The sequence below is a fragment of the Gambusia affinis genome, linkage group LG11 (genome assembly GCF_019740435.1).
Source record: "Gambusia affinis linkage group LG11, SWU_Gaff_1.0, whole genome shotgun sequence".
In the NCBI taxonomy this organism is placed as follows: Eukaryota; Metazoa; Chordata; class Actinopteri; order Cyprinodontiformes; family Poeciliidae; genus Gambusia; species Gambusia affinis.
In genome coordinates this window covers 16,062,813-16,086,023 of record NC_057878.1, presented here as the reverse complement: position 1 = coordinate 16,086,023, position 23,211 = coordinate 16,062,813, and the positions used below count along the sequence as shown (strand labels likewise).

Below are 23,211 nucleotides of genomic sequence, written 5' to 3'. Positions count from 1 at the left end.
TGAATTTCATTGCTCAAGGCTGAACTGTGCCACTGCTGGCTGGCTGTGACGTCAGTTGGCTGCGTGTGGGCGGATGTGTGGGTGAGGACGACTCCCAAATGAGCGTGTGTGTTGAGCGAGAGCGAGGAGGGGGTGCGGGGAGGGGATTTATCCTGACAGGAAGCAAAAGGCGGATTCTGTTCAACTCTGCTGTGCAGGATTACCTTGAGCTCTGCGTGGTGCATGTTGAGGCAGAACAAACACAAACCTGCTTTCAGGCTTCTGCTGACCTTCCGCTGCACATCTGCCAGAATAAATTAAGACTTCAGAGCTGTAAGAACATCTTTGCCCTGTGATTGTGCGTGTGCTGACATGGTATAAAATAAAATAAAATAAAATACCCCGATGCTGATGTTTTTACTTTAGTTTATTGCACAAACAGCATTGACAAAAATGTACTCAACGTTGATGTTAAGAGAAGTGGAAATTTGACCAAAAAAAAAAGAGGTAAAAGAAGTAACATTCAAAAGGCAAGTTTTTTGACACATGGGGTAAAAAGTCAGGTCTCAGAGATTAATTTATCTGGAGAGGGTTTTATTGTTGTATTTAATCAACATACGGCAGAGTGGTCCAGAAAAAATGAGGCAAAGATCAGAGAACGAGCAGCTAAATGGGCACAAGATCAGTATCAAAATGTAGCACATTACAGTATCGGTTCATAAAAGCTTTTGGACAATATAGAAACACTAAACTACTCGACTCTTCGAGGAATCTTTTGAGGGACAAGCTTATTAAAGACGTGTGGTTTGAGCAGAATGTTTTAGCATGTATAACAGTCATAAATATTTACATGTCAGGATCTGTCAGGATGGTAATCTTTGCATATACTAATAGGAAAAAGTACAGTTTAGCTGATGAAGTGACTGCATGACAATGAAGGATGTGCCACTAAGAGGTTTGCACTCATCATTGAGAGAAATCTCCATAATTAAAAATGTGTTTAACAACAGATTTTTCCTTTAAATAACCAAAAACTTAATCCTAGCCTACTTTGTGTTCTCTAGAATCAGTTTGATATGCGTTTGGGATCATTGTCCTTTTGGACCCAACTGTATGACAGCAAAACAAGCCCACAGCATAATGCTTCTACCGCCACGCTTGACATTTGGTACAGTTTGGAAGTCTCCCCCAAACACGAATCTCATGATTGTTGTTGAACAGCTCCACTGTGGTTTCCTTTGACCATAAAACCTTTCTCCAGAGTGGCTTTGGTATAACTGTGTAACTGATAATGTTGATTTAAACTGACAGGCTTCTTGCTTGTTCCAGCTGCAGTCAGAGATTCTCAGAAGCTGACCTAAGTCTGCTTTACCTGAACCAAAAACTAATTTGGTGGTTTTTGGGATCACTGTCTTACAGAAAATTCCAGTTCCCAACTTCCAGTCATCACTGTTGCTGTAAGCTTGTAGGATTAGGAGTAGTCCAGTTACATTATTATTGAAATCTACTTTGTGGAGTGAACCAATGATAATGGCAGCAAAGCAGCCCCACAGTATGAAGCTTCATATTTGACAATTGGTTTGACTTTGACACCTGATATCAGAATTTAAAGGTTTTCTCTGGGGTCTTCAATTCAGGTCAGCAACGTGGACAGTAACACTGATTTCATAATCATTTCTAGTGCACAGTCGGCTCAATTCTGTGTGATTTTTGGATCATTTCTGATCATTCATTCCAATTATTGTTCATTTGAGGGTGAAAGTTTGAGTCAGATAACGAGATTTCAACAGGAAATTATTATAGTTAGTTTTAGAGTCCATAAAGCACGCAACACTGAGCTTTTGAAAAAACCCTGACATCAACTATAGCAAAGATTTGTGGACTATGCTACAAAGTCTGAGTTCAAACTTTGTTCAAAGTCTGAACTTTGTCTTGATCCTAAAATTATTTGAAGTTGTCACATAAGCATTCCAAGAGGGAATAAATCAATTAGAGTTCAAAAATCAAGATTAATGCCAATGATGAGTAAACCTCTCACGTGCACCGCATCAGACACAATCTGATGATTCAAGTCTTTGGTTCGACGTGAGCACCGCCGTTTACAGGCCCCTCCCTCCAAAACAGAAACATGTTTAAAATGGCTTCAATTTCCACTTCCCTTCATTAGTTACAAACCACTCCGTGTAAAAGCTTTCAGTACAAAAACTAAACACACAAAGGTATGCTTATTTCTTTCAGCAATTGTACGAAACATGGGGTTGGAATCAGTGGACCCAAACTGCTTGGGCGGGAGGACAGGCACCCACAGATACACTCGGTCCTGAAACACGTCTAATATGGCATAAGGTCAGAACGACAAGAGACGAGAAAGGACAAATGTGGGACACGAAGGAGAAGGAAAGGCAGACACAAGCTTTAGAAAGGCACAGAGCTTTAGAAACTTACCACTAAAGTAGTGCCAAACACTCACTCACACACACACAGGAGGATCGTAACACAACTTCTTCTATGTTGGCAAAGGTGTTCAGGAAGCAAATCTGAGATAAGTCAATGTCTTGCTGCACCCATTGAATCTTGTTAGAAGAAGCTGAGCAGATTAAGTGCGATGTATGGTAAAAGAGAAGAGTGAATCATTAAATGGCACTGAGAGACATGTTTGATGGAGATCTGTGTTTTAAATTCACATTTAGTAGCTGTTAATCCAAAATGCACAGGAAGCTTTTAGAAAAAATAAAACAAAAGGTGAGATAACGGATGGGAACTTGGACTTAGAGGAGGTTCCTGTTGCCGAAGATGTTATTTGGGTCAACATAGTCCTTGACAGACTTGAGCATCCCAATGCCGACATTGGAGACGGTCTCCCTCATCCACTCCTTCCGAAGTTTCCCCACTGAATGGCAGAAGAGAAAAATAAAATAAATAAGTGGAGGAAGACGACCATGGGGGAGAAATGGCGGAATCGGCATGGCTGATTGCTCAGCAGGCTGCTGGGAGCCAATCAATCTTGTGAGAGTGAGTGAATAAACAGAGGGTGATAAATGCTTTTATTCAGAGAGGAGAAATGTTTTGCATGGCATGATTTATGGAGCTCAGCAGACTATCAAACTCATTAGGCTCTGTGTGTTCCCAGAGGAGGGGCTGGTTGGCGGCTACGGCAGTTCGTTCCCGGCTCCCTCACTGGTTGAGACCCCTGCTAAAGTAAAACTCCCTCCCTGCACATGAGGACACTGCTCTTTCTGACCTACGGGGCCGAGCTGTCCTGAGCTCTGTTCCCTGGCGTTACCATGACGGCCAAGAGGCGGCCACGCTGGCTCTATGTCCCTCTGTCAGCAGGACTTTGGCTCTCCGCCGCCACCGTCGAGCTTCCCTATGAAACCCAAACCTGAGGAGGGAGAGCAGCTTCACTACAAAACCTGGCGAGGCTGCCTGGGAGGTTCGCAGCTGTTCACACACACCCCCCCATACACATACACACACATCGGAGTCAGCGCCCAGTGGAGGATCTGCAACCAGCAGGAGGTCTGGTTGGGAACTTTGAAGTATGCTAAAGAAATGAACCAAGAACATTTACTTCTTCTTGTTGTTTATAAAGTCAATAAAGCTGAATAACTTAAAATATTTACTTTTTTCAGCATTGGGCAGAAAAGTGAGTAATGTGGTGCTGAAAGCTGATATTGTTAAGATAAACTGCTCAGCAGCAGAGGACTCCCTCTGTGCTTTAAATGGTTTTCCTTATTGTTTGATATAAAGCAGCAGTCCTTAACTGTGGTTCAAGTACAACTGGTGGTGCTTCACTGTGCAAATATAAACAAATATTAATACAGCGTTTCATTTTCCTCTGAAGTAAAAACACAGCCAACTGGAGCTCATTCCTTCAGCATGTAGAAACTAAATGCACATTTTCAAAGGTTAAATCATTTCCCACATCAACTGAGGTTATGTATGAGCAGGCATGAACTCAGGTGAATTCCCAAAAAGAATTGAAGTTTGGTTTTGTTTTTCAATAAAATTAGTTTAAAGAGCAAACCTTTCAAATGTAGAAACAGAAAATTGTCAATTTCTTGTTGAAAAATAGTTCAAGTTCAGTGAGATTAGATGGAGGTAAAATGACATACCATTTATTATACATTAATGTCATTTCTTTCTTACAGATCTTGCATAGTAATATAATTTTCTTTCAAACTAAATCTCAGTTTACTAGCTCCAATGAGTGATGATCAAAATTAAAAGAAATAAGCTCTGTAAATATATCACTGTCTAATAAACTTATAAAATGTACATATCACTTTTTCAATCAAACTACAGAAATGAAATAATTTAGACACACCTGTGAGCTTACTTATAGAAATGCAGAAAAAGTTAAATCTCTAACAAAACAGATTCATCCTTCCACGCCAAATAGAGCCAAACTAATTAATTAAATTACTGAGTTACCACATGGTTTCCAAAATTAAAAGTTTTAGTTAAAAAGAAAAGGATCTGTGGTTCCACTAACATAAGCATTACTGAAAAACATATTATAAACAGCACAGGAAAGAAAAGGGCATACAAAAATGCCACCATAGTTTGATAAATATAAACAATTCGAAGTTGTGTCATTGAAAGAAACACAAAATAAACAGAAACGAGAAGCTTAAATAGGTGCTGCTCAGAGTCAACACCTGAGATTAGATACAAAAGCCTGAAACAGAGTCAGTGCAATGATTTCTTCCTCATCCTTAGCAGGGAGCCGCAGTGGTGAAAGAGTGTCAGAAGAGAAGGACCCTCCCCTCAACACATTACATCCCCATGATATCACACAGCAGCCAGGAAACCCAGATGGGGATCAGCCATGAGGGCAGCAATGCCCGTCTCCTAACAAAACAGCGCCGACAGCAGGGTCACCAGGGACCTTCGGCAGCACACAGACCTCCAGATGGTGGCAGAGGGACCAATCAGCTGCTGCCCAATAACCAACATAGTACCACCACGCCCCCTACAACAACCTCCTCCTCCGAACTCCGTCTCTCTTGTCCCACCTCCGTCCCTCCCTCCTCTCAGGAAAGAGGAAAGAAAACAGAAGGTTCTGGGACTGCATCATTGCCTCCATCACTGTGATAATTTACACATCTATCTTGTCATATTCTCTCCTTTTTGCTTTCTGTTGCAATCAATCTCTCCAGATCTGGTCTGTGCAGCTGAGACATGCAAAGCAGAGCAGGTAGCTATTTCAGAGATTCCCCCGCTATTCCCCCTGTCCCAAAAAAAAAAAAAAAAAAAAAAGAAACTGAGAGAAATTCATATTTCACATGAGGAAAAGTCTATAGAAGTTCAGGCAAGGCAAGAAGTGAACTTCTCTAAATTAGGTCATTTATTTGCCTCCTACGGCACCTCGAAAATGTTTTTTCCCCACATTTTGACATCTCACAACAAACCTCAGTGTTCAATGTGTTTTTATGCTACAGACAACATACGTAGAACATAATTGTAAAGCGATGTGAACTAATATATAGTTGTACTATTTTTTCAAGTAAAAAATCTAAAATCTAAAAAGTCTGATGTGCTTTTCTGTTTTTAAATGAAACACCTAAATAAACTCCAATGCAACCAACTGCCAGGAATAACCTCATCACTAAATATTCCACCAGTCAATGGGAGGAGGTTCCAACCCGCCTCTTTTGTCTCCAGCTCTGTTTTGCCAGTCTGTGCCACATGTGTTGATGCTACAAGCTAACAGTCCTGCCCATGTTGTTCTCCCTGGTTTTCCTGAGCCTGCTATGTGTAAAAGACGAACATAAACAAACACAACATCTACATGACACCAAACAGGTGGCTGTGGGAGGGAAAATGTGTTTACTCACTTTTTTATTTATATCCCAGTCATCAATTTCACCATATAATGCTTCTAGCAGTATTATTGTACAGGAATAATTACTGTTATGCTGAAAATGATAGTAATTTTGAGTACTGTGTATGTATTTGCAGAGGTGTGGCTGGATGAAAATCAACTCACATTTTAGAACTGTTGGCTTATAAGAATTTATAAAAACTGTTGGCTTATAAGATAAAGCCAAATAAAATCCTAATAAGAAGTAAAGAACTGGGCCTGTGGGGAAGTGCAGAAGCAGAGGAATCCACCCTGAAGTTATGCTGTTCTTCTCATTCATGCAGAGAAAAGAGAACGTTATCTGAGCCTCCGTTCCTCAACACTGTGCCTCTCTAACAAAATGGGGCCAGGACACGAGCAGGAACTATTGTCCAAGAAGCTGCAATGAGGAGTTAATAGGTTGATGAAGCTCTTAATGGTTGATGTTGAGGAACTCTTCATAACTACAACATGGTGACCTGGTTACAGATGACATGAGGCCCTGGACTTCTGGTACTATTTCTTTAAAATGCAGATTCCTGAGTTCACAGTAGTGAACAGAGCGAGGTGGTCGAGCGACGTAGCTGCAGAGGAAGTGTTCAGAAATCCTTCCACTGCCCACTCAGCACAGCAGTGACCTGCTGTAAACACGGGGCAACAGAAATGTAGATTTCCTGCAGTGCCCTCCCACCTCACCATTCATGACTACATCTGTTTGATACACAAAACCTGCAGGAACAGGCTCCATTTGTCAAGCGCTGATTGTGGGCAGACAAACCGGCCTGTCTGCACTCAGATAGCGAGCCCCGCTGGTATTAATCACAATTACAGAGTGGGCCTCGCACACAGGAGCTGCATCAATATCCCCTACTCTCCCCTGCTCGTCACCTCCCCCGTGCCGCTCGGGGGTGACGGGGCCACCGCTTGGAGGTCAGCGTAGAGCCGGCGATAACGGCGGCATCATTTACCCCGACCCACTGCCTCCTTTTTATTAGCAATCTTTTAATTTTGAACCCGTCCCCGCCTTCAGGAAAAATTGTGATTTAATATCGCAGCTGATTCACTGCATACTGTTTTGGACAGGTGTGATGAATAGCCTAAAGTGATGTATGAAAACAGCGAGGCGGATGGCAATATAGATAAGGCAGCCGATTCGGTTATCCCTGATGGGGCCCATGGAGTCGTTTCACCGGCCTCCCGCGCTTACGCTTTGCTGAAGTGAACAAATGAGTTGGAGTCATTCATCTGAGTTGCAGGAGCAGATTCTGGACGTGTGAAGGGAAGCAGGGTCCGAACGCACATTTAGAGCACGGTCGGCTTCATGCCATGCAGCAGCTTGCATCGCTATCAGCGGATCCCAGATCAACATGTTTGTATATGATGGACAGAGGAATATCCAATAGGAAGGTTTATGTATATTTGAAGCAACTGATAATGTTTTGAGTGTGAAATTTTCAACTTGAAGTACCTCCATGATGATGTGACAAGCTCCCTCCATTGGCAAGGATTTCTTCTCTAGCTGCATGCTGAAAGTAAAGACCAAAACAAGAGTGTTTGAGAGATTGTCTTTAAAAAGAAAGAAAAAAAAATCATTGTTCTGAGGCAAACTGCGCTGAAGGTAAATCAGACCTTGATTTACCTTCCTTGGATCAAGGTATCAAGGTCTTAGAATTAACAGGTAGTCCTATGGTTCCTACAATTTCATTGTTTTGATAAGACACCGGAAAATTTGCCAACATATCTGGTCTGGATTTTGATCCTTCTAATCCTGTGGCTGCACGCTGCCAGTCAGCTGGCTGAAGCTACTACAGCTTTCTCTCTCTCTCCCTCTCTTGTAGCAGGTAGGATATATATTGGTTTTTGGTACTATTCCTAAATTTGGCTGATGTTTACGCTCCATTTTCATTAATTAATTAAGTTATTTTTAACAAAAATTAATATGTTCCCTTATTTTAGCAGCAGGGCTGATTATTGTCTTAAATCACCTAAATATGAATATAAACCGTCCGATAACATGAAGCAAGTTAAAATACAACACATCAAGGCCCCATCTACAGAAATGAAAGAACAAGTGAGAAACAGTCACTGGCATTATTTAATCTGGAAAGGGTCACAAAGCCATCTCTAAGGTTTCTGGCCCTCCACAGTGAGAGCCATTATCAACGGACTCCAAAATTACTCCAAGGTCGCATCATAACACGTCCAGCCTGAAAAGAATATCTTCATGATCTCCAAGAGTTTTGGGAAAATAATCAGCGGATTGAGAAGACAAAATTAGAACTTTGTGATAAGTGTGTATTCTGTTACATTTGATATAAAACACTCAAACATGGCAGTCGAAGTGTGATGAATCAGGATTTCTTTGCCAATTCAGGACCTTCACAATACGGTGTAATTGATATAACATCAAATTCTGCTCTTGAGTAAATAATCCTATAGGAAAATATCTATTTGCTTGGGTTCTTCAGTACAAAAACAGTAATTGAACTACTCTTAAATTAAGCAAGTCAGATTTTTTTAATAAGTTTTGTTCATAAATTTTGAGTAAATACCCCAAAACCAAGATCATTTCACTCATGATTACGGAACAGAGTGGAAAATCTCCAACTTATCCATCAAAGAAAACAAGAGAAACCAAAGCTGAACCCACCTCCACTTGTTCATACACATGCACCGGATCACTGAGTCCTCTGTAGTTGAAGGCAAAGTAGAAGTAGACACAGGCGCCAGCATCATACGTCTGAGTCACCCTGCACAAATGGGACACGTTTAAGCAAACTTCTCAATGAGAAATCTAGTAGCTGGATTTTCTAATAGGCTACATTTGAATTTAATGTGTTTTTAATTTCTTTTATCTGTCTGCTATAGCAGGCATAAAAGTGATAACGAGAAGGTGGGAGGTTTGACCTCAATTCCATTCAGCCTAGAAACCACAGACAATCTTAAAGCACTGCCATATTCAATAGGAGAAAGTCAATTGTCAGAGATTCATCTGCACTGCATTTTAACAAAACAAACAGCTCAGGTGTTGTAACAAGTTCAACAGCCGCTGTGCTGCAACAAAACTCTCCAGTTTGCGTGTGGTTTTATTTTCTGGCTCTACTCCCTGTGGAGGCGCAGGGTGCAGAGCCCTTGTTCATTTGACATGGCCCATCACCTGGCACGCTGACTGTTCTAGAGGTTAAATGGACAAATCAATCATGTGACAGACTGCAGCCGGGAAATGAATGGCTGCAGCATAATCAGGCCGAGGCTTAATCTGCACGCAATCTGCGAGCGGCAGCCTGGTGCTCCTCAACCAGCCAGCCAGCCGTCTGTCTGTCTGTCCCACTGTCCGTCTGATCAAGGCAACTGGGATGGGAGTACAGAACAAACCATTTCCGGAAACCCTAACAGACGTACCATTTTATTTCTAACTGAAAAAGTGTCAAAACTTTTTGCCAAGTGGGGCAAAATTCTCAAGTTGAAAGAACTTATTAAATTATGTTCACAAATTATTTATTCAAATTAAATACTTAATTTTTTAATAAAACAATATAGAACGATTTTTGAAGGCAAAGGATCTGTGAATTATTGTAAAGCCAAAACCCAAAAAGGGAGCAGCAATGTCCAAATGTTTTGCATAGAATTTTTGCTATAGTCTTGGCCAATAAATATCAACAGGTTATGGATCACTCTCGGCTGTATTTAGCCATTTTCTAAAGGAATGAGTAAATCCAAATCTGCTTTTGAATAAAAGTTACTGGACACTTGTGGTCCAGTTTAATATGAAATAATTAAATATTTATAAAAGATAAGTCCTGAATTAAGGGCCAAATTTTGCCAATTATATATAGATTTTTAGACCTTTATTTTTTCTGAAAATGGGAGCCATAAAATGTTTTTCAAGCAATACACTAGGGCGAAGTTTAGAAAGTGTGAGCAAGAGCAAGACTGCTATTCCACACTGTAGCATGACAGCAGGGGAAGGCCAGAAAATCTCTGCATCTCTAGTTTCATTTGACAGTTTTACGTGACATAAACATCACTTCTGTCCACTTTTAGTTTTCACAGAAAGCTGTGTTTTTGTTACCTGCAAGTTGATAAAGGTGGAAATTGAACTCCTTTGTCTTTACACTCTCGGACGATGCGTGCCTTTACATTCCGGCAAATGTCCAAAACCCTGAAAGAAAATTTATGTGAAAGACATAAAAACACAAGAGCTCTTTTCTCGTGCTACCAAATTTAAGCCCTTTATGCTTGTAAGGAATATCCAAATGAATAAATTTATTAATGGCATTAAAAGGGTTAATTTTGTGAAAAAAGGCAGGAAGCCAGGAAGGAGGAGGACAACAGACTGACTGACAAGACGACCACTGAGCGAGAGATTCCCACTGGTGTGGAAATGGCCGCCAGTCCTAAGCATGTGCAGCCGGGTGTGGATTGTGCAAGATGGGGAGGAGGGTGGTTAATGAGCCAGGCACATATGCTTGCCTCAGTGTCTGATCTCTTGGTCTCTCCCGTCAGGCATCTTACACAACAGGGAGCTGCACGTGCTCGTGTTTGTTGTGCGAGAAAGCAGGGTAATAAAACATGTTGGAACTGCAGATCTCACAACATGGATCTGAGGAAGATCAGCGGCTCATGGTATACACATTACACCGCTCCCACACAGCACATGTGGTGATAAACCCACGTCCTTTTATATATATGCGTGTTTGCGTGGGTGTGCGTGTGCGTGTTAGCAATGCTGAAAAGGAAAAACAGCCTTTGATGCAGTTGTTTAAATGGTTAGAGAAAGCAGACATGAAGGTGAAGGTCAAAGAGAGAGGCTGGGAATTTGAAAAAGAAAGAGGGTCATCAAGAAAGCAGAGTGGTCTTTCAGAAGGAGTAAAGAACAAAATGCATTAAAAATTAACAGAGGAAAGCCTGCAGTGCTTTTTAATGCACTTACCTGTCCCAAGGCACAGAGGTTTCAAAAGACTCCCCTATCACGTAGTAGTCCATTCCCAAGTCCTGTATAGAATACGGTATTAACGTTAGGAGTCTGCAAAGTTAATGGATTCAGCATATTTACATGCACCTGGCAGAAATTACTTTTTGACCCTTTGGTCAGTAGCTTCAAAAGAGTTTAACCTAGTCAAAATAACTTGTGGGATTTAGTGTGAAATATAGCTTAAGCATGTTTAAAATTGTGTTTTGTATGTTAGGAAATAATAGTTTTCAGTAGTGGAACAACTGTTGGTCTCCTTTACAATTCCTTTAAAATAAATGAAGATTTTGTAAAATATACTTTACCTTTATAAGGGATCAAAGTCTCTGTTATGTTTTAATTAATAATCAATTACTTTCTCTACTTTAACAGTAAACTATATATATGGTCAGATGAGCGCATATATAGTAAACAAATTTGCCCCCATTTGTATTTCCCTCCAAGACTCTGTCTTTAATAACAGATAATCCTTTTTTAAAACAAACCTAAGGAAAACCTCAATGAATAGAAAAACTCAATCTCTAATGGAAACAATATCTGACGCAAATGTCATCAAACACAGCTTGTTGTTATGTGGATTTGCAGAAGTCCTACAATTAGAATGAATGGAAGACTAGCAGGAATCAAGCGAAAAAAATTACACTGTGATAGCATCAACTTTGAACCCCAAAGAAGTGAACAGATCAGTCAACAAACTAATGACTGAAAAATAAGATGAGAAAATAAAATGAAGTGACAAAAACTATAAAGATATGAAGCCCATTATGCCCTCCAATAACTTTTTTGAATTCATAAATACAAAAAAAACATTACTTATGATGAAAAAACATCCAATAAGTTCCCCTTTTATCTCACATTTCAAATTCAAATTTAGATCCTTGGATAAAGCTGTCAGTAAGAAGCTTACTGAAATGTACACCCGTGCTCATCAGAACGGCCTCCATCAGGACTGACCTGCGCCAACTCTCTATTGTTATTGTGTCAGGAGCCACTGTGCCCTCCTTCCACAGCATTAGATGCACTGATAACTGTGACCGATGGAGGACCTCCTGAGGTCATATTCTGTGGCCCATCATCTTCATTCTCTATCCTATCTGCTGTCAACCCTCAGCCTCCATACCCATCAGCTCAGACAGAGAAAAAGGCACAGCGGTGACCCACCCGGAGGTAAGCAATGACGAAGGTCAACATGTAGCCCCTCTGTCCATTGTCCTCTCCTGCTGCCAAGCCCCTAGAAAGACACAACATGGTTAATATTTAACTGCTCCTTTCTTTCAAGCTTTGTTGCCCAGACTGCTGGCCCTCACAACAGCTGTCCTGGAGCTCGTCACTCCAACAATGTACAGATCAATGCTGTTGCGCTCCACGCATCGCCACAGGTCAGCCACACATCTATCACCGGCTGTGGGTAATCACATTTTCATTTACCATCCAAACTAATCAGGCCGGGCTCATTAGAAAATCACTATATTGATTTTTTTTTTTTTTTTTTTACCCGTCTTCCTGTTTCCTTACACCAGAGGAAAGCATTCCTTATTGCCCTAACCCAAGTAATCCATCACTGACACTTGATCTGATGGGTGTTCACCATTTCTTTGAAATAATGCAATTATGGAGAGGATGCTACATGAGACTGATGCACTTCTTCTGCTCTAATTCCTGATCCAAGGAAGCCTGGATGTCTGAACACAAGGCAGCAGAGTAAAACTAGAAAGGAAGGATGTTAGAAATAAGCATCATCCAAGATGAAATCATTGACAGGTGAAGTATTGCTGGAACACTACATAACCTACAGAAACTGGTTGTTGACATTAATAAGGTTGATGGCTGGAATGTGTTAAACTTTTATAGTACATGGTAAATAACAAATATATTACACTTATTTACAGTAAAAGCTGAATATTTATGCAAGCAGTTTTTTGGGCCATTTTACATCTTCACTATACTTTTTTATTTTTTCAAATTTTGTGCAAAATGTTTATAGGGACAAGAAGGAGCCAACTGCTGAGTCGACTGTTATCTTCTTTGTGGACTTTTTATACTTACTTTGACAACAAATGAATTTCTATAATGAGGTTATCTGACTAATAAAAAACACCTTTCAGCAAGAGGCATGGTGTAGCAGGAATCTTACATTTTTGTCCAAACATCAGTTAAAAGTTATTGTTAATAGCTAATATACCTAATTCTTGTCGTAATATTAAATTCTCAATTGTACGTGATAATTGATGCGTCATAAGTGATCCACAGTATATATTGCATAAATGTCTAGGACACAGCATAATAAAAAATGTCAAATCAGATGCAGATGTTGTGAAACTGCTATATTTCTTCAAGATCAAAGCTGTGAGCTTTATTTACTTTATTTAAAAAAACAAATAAATAAATGTCTGCTATTATTTAAAAAATGAACAGGAAGTTGTAACTAAAGTATTCCTTTTTAATTTCAACTTCAAACTCAGGTCTTGAACATGGGAAAGCAACTTTAGGTTGAACTTGTTGAACAGGCCGGTGTTTTAAAAAGCAGGGCTGGGACAGTGGTTTCCTCTATAGTGGGAAGTCCCAGCTGTTCAGTAACATGATCAATCATATCAGCTGAGGACTACCAGGCTGTGTCATCTTCCTCAGTGCTGTCCTCAGGGGACTGCTGCTCTACTATCACTTCCCTCAGCAGACTCGCTTTAACATTACAGCTGTGCTGGAAAAAGGACATCTAAAGGTGACTCAACAGTCCACACAGATACACACTTCTGTGACGCAGTAGGTTGTAACAGAGTTTTCTTTTAACCCAAGTCACTGCTACTCCGTCTTCTAGCCTGCAATGAGGGAGACTCAGCGTGTTCTCCTCCTCATGTAGATACATTTAAAAGGATATGAATAGACCAAGTGTTCGCACCCAAATTTCGCTGCAATGTCATAAACTTGCTTCTCGTGCTGCAGCACCCTCTCACGGGCTCCTTCGAACAGCAGGGTGGCCACACACAAGCGGTTAGGGTCAAACCCTTTGAACTGAAAATTAAAAAGGAGAATGGTTTGTTCTTTTTTTTTTAAAAAAACAAACAAAAAAAACACCAGAGGCAAAGATATTCAAATGATGTTATGGTGTGTGTGTTTTGTTTTTTGTTTTTTTACCTTGGTGATGTAAAACTTCTTTAGTCCATCCAGAAATGATGTGAAAATTGATGATACTTGTGGCTTCAGGGCATGACCTGTAAAAAAAAAATAAATAAATAAAATCAAATAAATGTTACTCAAGTGAATCTGACACTAAAAATCAACTTTCACTGGAATTTTCAGGTTGATTGACCGAGACTGATGACAACTGCAAACTCAACAAAAGCCCACAGACTGCTGAATTTTAAGAAAGTCCTTGCTCACGAAGAAAGACTAAAGAAAAAAAAAGATGGTCAACAGCAATATTTATGAATTTAATGTAAATAATTAATGATTTTATAGGGGATAAGATAATAGTTTAAGGCAATGAAAATTTTTCTCCCTATACAATAAGTCTTAAAGAAAAATTGTAATCCTCCAAAATCAGCGCTGGTGCTGTCAAAGCTTGATAAAAAAAATAAAAACAGAGTTTACATATTTGACCTCGGAATTCTATAAATCTTGAACTAAAACTGACCTTTGTCTGATTTTTAGACAGACTATTTCTGCTGCCTCGTTTCCCATTCAGAGAGGCCAAGATGGTCTGATATATTTGGGCTTCAACCAAAAAAAAGGAAATATAAATAGTAACATTTGAATAACTTCATAACAGGCCCAATAGCTGCCAGCGACAGCAACGATAAATCAGGCAGTTTCCAAAGGGAAGTGGGGTTGACGCAGTGATATCAGTCTTCCTCACCCTCACTTTTTGATTTATTCCTGATCGGACGCACAAAAGCGCCTGTGGACAAGCGAAAATGAGGGGCTGGGGGCCGATGGGATGGTTATCAATCACAGCAGGAAAGTCATGGGTGATGTCACAGAGACTTAACAGTTCATTTATTTCCCCCCATGCCGAAGTCTCTTCATCACTTAGTGTCCTAATTGTTTCCATTCCAAAATTTGATTGCGGGTCTTGGGGTCTCTCACAGCTATCAAAGTCGTTAATTAAATACTCAAAAATACAGATACAAAATGATGCACGCATAAACAAAAGCCTGCTTAACTCCTTTCTCTGGGTTTCTAGGTTTCTTATTTATTCTTTTCTTTTTAGTTAACATATAAATTAAATGATGTAGCATACAAAAATCTATAGGTGATGTCAATGGTCAGGTATTTGTATCCAGCATTATTAAAAGTAGGGGGAAAACACTAAAACCAATGAATATAGAAGAGAGAAGAGAGCCTTGTGTTTGATGTAGGGGTCAAAAATAAATATATAAAGGCAAAAACAAAAAAAGAGAGGGTGAAAAAAACCCATTGGTCACCTCATCTTTCCTACTTAATGCTAAGAAGTGCCTACTCCATGAAAAGTGGAAATACAGGGGAGATAACGAGATCCCTGGGGACGGGGGAACTTTACAGAGATCTCCGGTAATGCCAGATGCATTCCACAAGACCTCAGGAAACAACATCATAAAACTTCAACAGAGCAACTACTTCATTCTGGCCCAGGTTATTTGTCATTATGCCTTCAGTCCTGGTCTCATTTCGTACACATGCTGCGGTTTTGCTGCAAATACAATAATCAGATTAACAATTTGGAGCTGTAGAAAGTGACATGAATGTTTGCAGCACTCTTTTTTTGAAACATACATTTACATGAATTAAGTTTGAGAAAGCTCAAATTAAAATAAAGAATTTTGCCGTTTAAAAGCTGCCATGTTCTTCATGTAGAAATATAATAGGTAATATCATAGATTACAAAGGAGTGGTAAAGAAATAAATCCTTAATCATAACTTCATACAAGCAATAACTCAACACACTAAACTCTGACCAAAGTGCACCAGTTATGTTGGGTACAAATACAAATAGTGTCTACTTAAATTTACAGAGCTGGGTTTTGTGGTAATTTTGAGTAACTACTGAGGTATCAAATCTTATAAAGTGGAACGCTGGATCTTTAAGGCAGCAGTTTTCTTAAAACTAGTTTAAAACAACAGAACAAACACGAGGGCCAAGCTGCTTCTTCTATCTTTGATGATTTTTAAAGCCTCCCACTTAACATAAGACAAAATGCCGAGGCCACAAAACCTCTAATCTAATCAACTGTTTGGTTTCAAGTGTTTGATCATCATACTCACAAGTAGTCAAAAGTGATCAAATACAGTATTTATGGCATGAATAACAGCATACTTGAAAAATGACAGACTAGAGCATACTATGAAGAATCAAACCAAACTTACCAAATTTAAACTGTTCATTATCCATGAGCCGTATAGATGCTGGAGCACACCTCTGGAAAGCAAAATAAAGCTCAAATACATAAAAAAACATTATGTAACAAAAAACAGTGTAGATGTTATAGCAGGTTTAGATCAGGTTAATGGAAGAAAACAAAAACATCACTAACCAAGTAAAACATTAAAAAGAACTGGTGACCAGATAGATGCATTCAGGTTTGTAACAAAGAACAATATAAAGAAACGATGGCCTTCATACCTGTCTAGCCACCTCACGAAGACAGGCAACACCCTGCTCAAAATTGGGGAACACCACAGAGCCGTACTTCTGATACTCTGGCATGGGGCGGATTTTAATTGTTACCTCAGTAACCACACCAAGGGTTCCTAGAGGAACAAACAACATATTTTGAACATGATTTTTATTTTTGAACACCTTGATTCAGATCTGGGTCAAAAGTGTGCATTTCTGTTTCACTTTGTTCTTTATTAGCCATTTGTTTACAATCTACTTGCAAACATTTTTTATTTTTTTCTTCCTTCTCTATGTCTGACGCTGCTTATTGTGAACATGCCTGAGCCTGTGAGAACATAGGCTTGTTTATGGTTAAGCTACAGATGCTGCCTTCCTGGGACTAATAAAGTTTTTCTGTATCTGAATGCAATTTACACCAGCTGAGCCTTTTAAAGCAGAGTTTAAAAGTATTTTACAAGGCTCTCCGGTACATGTCCTCTGGGTCATTCGTATGACCTTGGTCTCACATTTCATGGTAGGTCTGGTGTTCTACCGCACAAGGGGGAAAGCTAAGATTTATCTGCATGAGTGCAAGAAGAAATAAAGTGGGTCCCTATCAAGAGCAGTGGGGTGCCATCAACAGCAACATATTTACACGTAAAGCAGCTACTGGCTGATATTATGACCTTGGCAAAAGTCTTTTTCAAGTTCCTGCTGAAAAAGACACAAAGCTCTCTTTTAAAACTTTAAGTTAATCTTCCATCACACAGGTCTAACCGTTTAAAGTCATTTAAATGAGATGCCAGAATAAAGCGATAGGGTGGAGGAGGCTTACTCCAACTGTATGTAGAACACAGAGTTTTAGAGTGTTGCCCCTTGCTCACCTGTTGGACCAGATTGTCAATAATCTATTTGACAGAATACTGAGAAACATTTTTCTTGGTTACAATAAAAATAGCCTAACTAATTCACAAACTAAATATAATATTACATAATGTTGTAATCCAAGTCTAAGTTTTCCTTTATGAATATCAAACTGGCAAAAAAAATAAAATAAAATAAATCATATAAGCACTTTTACCTAAGAGCATCTAACAAATGTAGCAGGTGTTTGCTCCACAAGTTAACACTATGTGTCAAAATAACAAGCTGGTGATATGGAGAGCATTAAAATAATTGCAATCTATATGTTGGGTTATTTTTGCAGCAACAGGAATGCCTGAGAATAAAGAACCTCATATCTGTCCAGACAACACATAAACACACCGGGTTCAGAGGATTAGGGACGGTTACCATGGTAAAATAATCTCAGAGAGTTAAGCATTTCAGAATTTTATTACAGTTAAACCTATGTTCAGCAACCATGGTAACAAAGTTTCTGCATATCAATTAGACTTGCAGAATATTTTTCATGGTCCCTCAGATAAAGTATCTTTGTAATAGCTTATAGTGTGACATAAAAAAATAACTACAGTCAACATTTATGGTAATAATGAATTAGGAACCAATTATTGGAATGTACACCATTTATTTTAGCCTTTTAAATCTTCAGACGTCATTTTTTCTGAGATTGATACACATTAAGAAGCAAGCCATCAAATACATCTGGAAATCTGTCAATCTGTAACTTTTTTGGTGAGTCCTTTGTATTATTTGCTGGTTATGTATCCTCTTTTGACAAATATGGAAATTTACACATATCCTGAGGGGCTCATAGCAAACGCTTATCTTCAAGTACCTACTTTTCTCTATCCTTCTATACTGGTTCAGACTGTAATAAATATAACGCATTTATTAGATGGATACATTGATTTCCATATTACTACATTATATATGTAATATGCAGATAACTAGGCATTCTGGATCATATAGTGGCTTTTATGGAGCCTGTAAAGAGGATATATATGCCACACGCTGCTCTCTAGTGGCCCAGTGGAAAACATATGATTTCAATCGCTCCTCCTCCTTGGCAGGAGGAGCGCTAGAGCATGGATTGGGATTTAGAGAAAGGGGAAATGGAGGGAGGAGCTGTAGTGCAACAAAGTGAAGGAGGCTGTGGGAGTGAGGATAAATAGGAGGTAAATGAGAGAGAATACAAAGATCCAATGCTGTGATGTAGCAACATTTTGTAAATAAAGTGTTACAAGATTTTCCATAACAATCACCTCAGTGAGGCCCTCCACTCATGTAATAATCATTTGGCCCCAAGCATTAGCTTATTTATTTGTTTCACTGAAAGGAGTTTTGGAGAGACTAGTGATCAATCCAATACGTCTTCCTCCTGGTTGAAGCCAGGAGGAAGAACTGCTTTGTATTCAGGCAACTCCAAGGTCAGAGAGATAAACAGTTCCCTTTGTTGTGCAGAGAATGAGCAGATTAAGCTTACAGACAAATTCCTAATAAAATGGATGTGGTGCTATTAGCATGCAGGGCATAGCTGGTGCAGCGTAGCTGCTGTTTAAGTGGCCTACTGTCACACTGCAGCAAGGCGTTCTTAGCTTGAGGAGGTTGATCATTTTAATGAAGCTACATGGTGGGCTGACCTTTAGCTTCAGTTTTAGGTCTCCCAGAGAGACACAAAGTCCAGGAAACGTGATTTAGTTCTGTTCTATCTCTATGTTGTGCACTGGCCCCATTTAGCCAGCTTATTTTCTACCTCAACTTAACAATAACTGGTTTTTCTAAGTTCAAACCCAAACTGTAAGGAATGTATGTGGAGGTGATGATCTCATTTGCATTAATAAAAGTTGTTTATGATTTTAATTCTGATTCATAAAGTTGTCATATGAGCAAATATCGTTTAATTGTTGTAAAAGTAAAACTTCTACAACAAAGTTAGAAGCATTATATAAATTAGTGGCATTTTATTTGTCTGAGCAACACAAAGTTCTGTCTGACTATAAAGCATGTAGAAAATCAGTTAATGATTTTTACAAATAAGAATCTGAGAAGTTGGCAAGCATTTGTTTTCAGGACTGAGTAACTCTGATAGCCCTAAATTATTCCCATGCATGCAACTGCCTTCAGAAGTTTCCTAATTAATTAACAGTCCACATAAATTATATTCTTATACTGAGAATGTAACTTGTTTTCAGTATAAATTCAGCTTGGATTTTGTGTGGAAAGATTTCAGAAGTTGCAGGAGAACATTATTGAACAATCAGCATCAAGAAGACTAAGGAACACAACAGACAGGTTGAGGATAACAAAGAGAAACTTAAAGGTCAATTTAATAATTTGAGACATTATAAAATATCTCAAATTTCACACATCTCATGCAGCACTGGTTAATCTATCATCTTTAAATGAAAAGAATATGGCCATAACTGCAGATCTACAAAAACCATTCATCTTAGAAGCAGTCAAGAACCAAATGGTAACTTAGGAGGAGCGGTAGTAATCCCCAGCTCAGGAGGAGAGAGAATCTGTCAACAGGACAACTATTAGTCCTGCATTCTGCCGCTCTTGCATTTATATAAGAGTGGAATGAAGAAAATAATTGTTTACAAAATACTTTAAAAAGTATTTTTTTATGTTTTTCAGAGCCATGAGTGGGACACAGCAAGCATGTGCAAAAATATGTTCAGGTGAGAAGACAACAAAATGCAACATTATGGACAAAGTGCAAAACCACAGTGTTGAGGAAAAACTAACAGCACATCACCCTGAATACAGCATCCCCACTGTCAGACATGGTGGTAGCAGCATCATGTTGTGGGGGAGCATTTCTTTAGGATGGACAAGGAAGCTGGTCAGAGTTGATGGAAAGATGAATGATACAAATTCATGAGGTTAAATACACTTACTCGAAGTGCAATTACTGTGTGCAGGCTAGCGGTACAAATCCCACTTCTTTATGTAACTGGTGTCCGAAAAGGGTGTATTAAAATTTTTTTATGTTTTTTAAAAGCAGTATTTGTGTTTGTGGGGAAATGACTGCTCTGCCACACGTTTATAGCCATACAGTTACCTAAAATAGAAGTAGTAGGTATTTCTTGTCATCAGTTTTGTTGTTATTACAATATTAACACAAAATATGATAAAAAAAAAAACTAAGTCCATATTGCCAACCCTTACTTCAGACCACAAAATAGTGTACCAAGCTCCTCCAACCCAGGTTGTAGCTCTCAGTGTAAAAGGGCCATAAGTAGCCCATCTCACGTACCCAGAAATTATTTGGTTTAAATATCAAAACAATAAATAGGCTGCTAAATTGTAAGGCTAAGCAGCCTTGCCAACCTTAGCCAACCTTTATATGCGTGTGTGCATGTGTAGGGGTGTGTAGGGGTGTGTGTGCGTGTGTGTGTAGGGGTGTGTGTGCGTGCGCATATAAAGCAGGAGGAGTTGGCATCAAACAACCAATCACAATCAAGATACAGAAAGTAAAGCTGGCAAAAAAGAGAAAAAATAACAACCCTGGCTATTCAAATGTGTAAAGTAACAAGTCTATCTGTATCACCGCTATATCATTGTAGGAAGAGCAGAGCTGATTTACTTGTGTATTAAACTAATGTACCATGTTAAATTACATTTCTGTGATTTCGATCCTAGATATTGCTTTGCACATCCAATCAGCACAAATTGAGACTTATGCAGCAATCCGCAGCCAAACCAGGCAGCAGATTGTTGAGCTTTTGCACAGCCAATATAAAGTTGGTATCCACAGCTGTTTAACATAGCAATGCCAAGCCTCTCTGAACCCCCTCATTATGTAGGGAAACTTGGCATATGGCACTATTCTCTGTGGGCATTCACAAGGACGGGGCACTGCAGATGGAGTGCAGCAGCGCTTTAACCCCCCCACCCCCTTGTTTCCTTACATATACCACTTCAGATGAGTTTACACCAAAGCTAGCAAATGTGTAAAAAAAAAATGCAACACCTGAGAACTGTCCTGATGTTACTGTTTTATCTCAAAGTGCTCACAGATATGCACAAGTTAATGTGTACCGAGTACACACAAGCCAGTTCGCAAACCTTCGGAGCCCAAGATGAAGTGGTGAATGTCTGGACCAGTGGACATCCGGGGTCCCTGGCAACTCTTTTCAATCACGCCTCGAGGAGTAACCATCTTAATATGGACGACCTATTCAATCAGAGGACATCAAAACAATCAAATACTTTTGCAGAGCTTTCTGTTCTCTTTCTTTGTTTTCAAATAGAAAATTTAAGCATGAAACAATGGCCATTTCCTTAGTGGAAAGGATTGGAAAATGGAATGTGGAAAATCTACAAACAGGAAGAAAATAAACAAGAAAGAAGGAAAAGAATGAGGGAAAGGGAAAAAAATGGAGGAAGGAGAAAGGGAAGAAAACAGAGGTAGGATACAAGGGTTGAAGGGAAGGAGAAAAAAGAACTGGAGGGAAGTTAAAAAAAAAAAAACATGAGGGAGCTATTTTCTCCAGAAATATCACTTTTCCAGACGGTGTACCAACCCCTCATGTAGTGTGTTTTTCATAACTTATACCATAACTACTGCAAAACATAAGTTTAGAAATGAAGGCTTAGTCAAAAACCCTGCTGCCAGTTATGTTCTCTCTAATTACTGCGCAGTAACTTGTGTTCCCTCGTTGCGTGGTGTGGATCAAACACATAGCAAGGCAAAGGGGAAGGGAGATGACTCACCAGATCTTCAATGTTGCCATAGATGTTCTTCTTCATGCCCGATGCTCTCGTGGCAACCCATCCCCCCAGGGAGCTGAACTCCATGGAGTCGGGCTCGTGCCCCGTACAGTAGCCGCTCTCATTAAGCTGCGATAAAAGTGAAAGAGCATGTGTCTGTTGTGGTAGTTAAAAAAAAAATAAAAATGCTTGGAAACATTTGATGCTGTAAAGCCACAAGAATGTTTTATGACAAACAAAAAGAAAAAAAAAGAGAAAGCAGAGGGGGAAAATATATTTACTGCTCTGTAGCTGCAATTATAGATAAACAGCCATGTATAAACTTAGGCTCTAAACCTCTGTAGGTTTTTACAGCAACTTCCCGTCACCCAAGAGGAATAAAAAAGCAAACAATAACAGTCTTCATGTAGCACTAATATAATATATAAAACAAAGACTTTAAACTGGACTGGACTTTCTTATAAACCTACAGCAAAACATGTTCAGCCTCAATAATAAGAAAAAAATCAATGGTAGGTAAACATTTAAAAACACTACTGATAAAGCGCGATAGAATGAAGCACTATTTCCTCAGTATTACCTGGTCTGTACTACTTTGGTGATTGCGTCTCATTTTACTCATTCACTAGAGGTACTATGGATGCACCAGCCTGGCTCTTTGACAGTTGCAGATGTTTTGAGTTTGAACTAAACACCTTTATGGTTCTAAAGATATATCTGAATAATGCATACAGCTGAAGCTTAATGTGTAAAAACAAAATAAAATAAATCAAAAGAATACATAAAAAATACATTGTAAGCTTTCAATAAAGTCACATCTAGTGACAAAAGACTTTATGCGTGTCTGAACATCACCCGGTTTACTCCGTTTTAAAATATATATATATTTTTTTTTGTAATTTTATTGTTCCTCGAGGATAATTATGTCTAAATCAGAATATTTGAGTGCTTTTAAAGACAAAAACTACAGAAAAACTGTTCTGCTTCCTAAAGATGAAACTTTGCTTTGAATGTAATAAAACATGACGACTGTCTTAGCTGGGACTCCCATAATGATCATGTAAAAAGGCATAGGTCAGGACCCTGATCCAAAATTTTGGGCAGGGTGTGGACAATTTCTCTCCTTCTATATTAATGTCCCTTTTTTGACGCATTCTTATATTAATGCAATGTAAATTTTATGTGCAATTTCATAATGCACCTCAAAATGCACTTGATTTG

At 39.1% G+C, this 23,211-nt stretch overlaps 1 protein-coding gene across 1 annotated transcript in view; it reads right to left on the bottom strand.

The window, feature by feature from the left end:
• Positions 1-388: 388 nt before the first annotated feature.
• agps (alkylglycerone phosphate synthase) overlaps positions 389-23,211 on the bottom strand; it is a 34,190-nt gene continuing 11,367 nt past the window's right edge. The window contains exons 9-20 of the mRNA XM_044131880.1: positions 21,994-22,119; positions 21,346-21,454; positions 16,393-16,520; positions 16,137-16,188; positions 13,929-14,005; positions 13,693-13,805; positions 11,958-12,027; positions 10,758-10,819; positions 9,897-9,986; positions 8,475-8,574; positions 7,293-7,350; positions 389-2,869 (exon numbers count right to left, since the gene is read on the bottom strand). Of these exons, the coding sequence (XP_043987815.1) occupies positions 2,748-2,869; positions 7,293-7,350; positions 8,475-8,574; positions 9,897-9,986; positions 10,758-10,819; positions 11,958-12,027; positions 13,693-13,805; positions 13,929-14,005; positions 16,137-16,188; positions 16,393-16,520; positions 21,346-21,454; positions 21,994-22,119 (1,107 nt within the window). The 3' untranslated portion in view covers positions 389-2,747. The remainder of the gene's footprint in view (positions 2,870-7,292; positions 7,351-8,474; positions 8,575-9,896; positions 9,987-10,757; positions 10,820-11,957; positions 12,028-13,692; positions 13,806-13,928; positions 14,006-16,136; positions 16,189-16,392; positions 16,521-21,345; positions 21,455-21,993; positions 22,120-23,211) is intronic.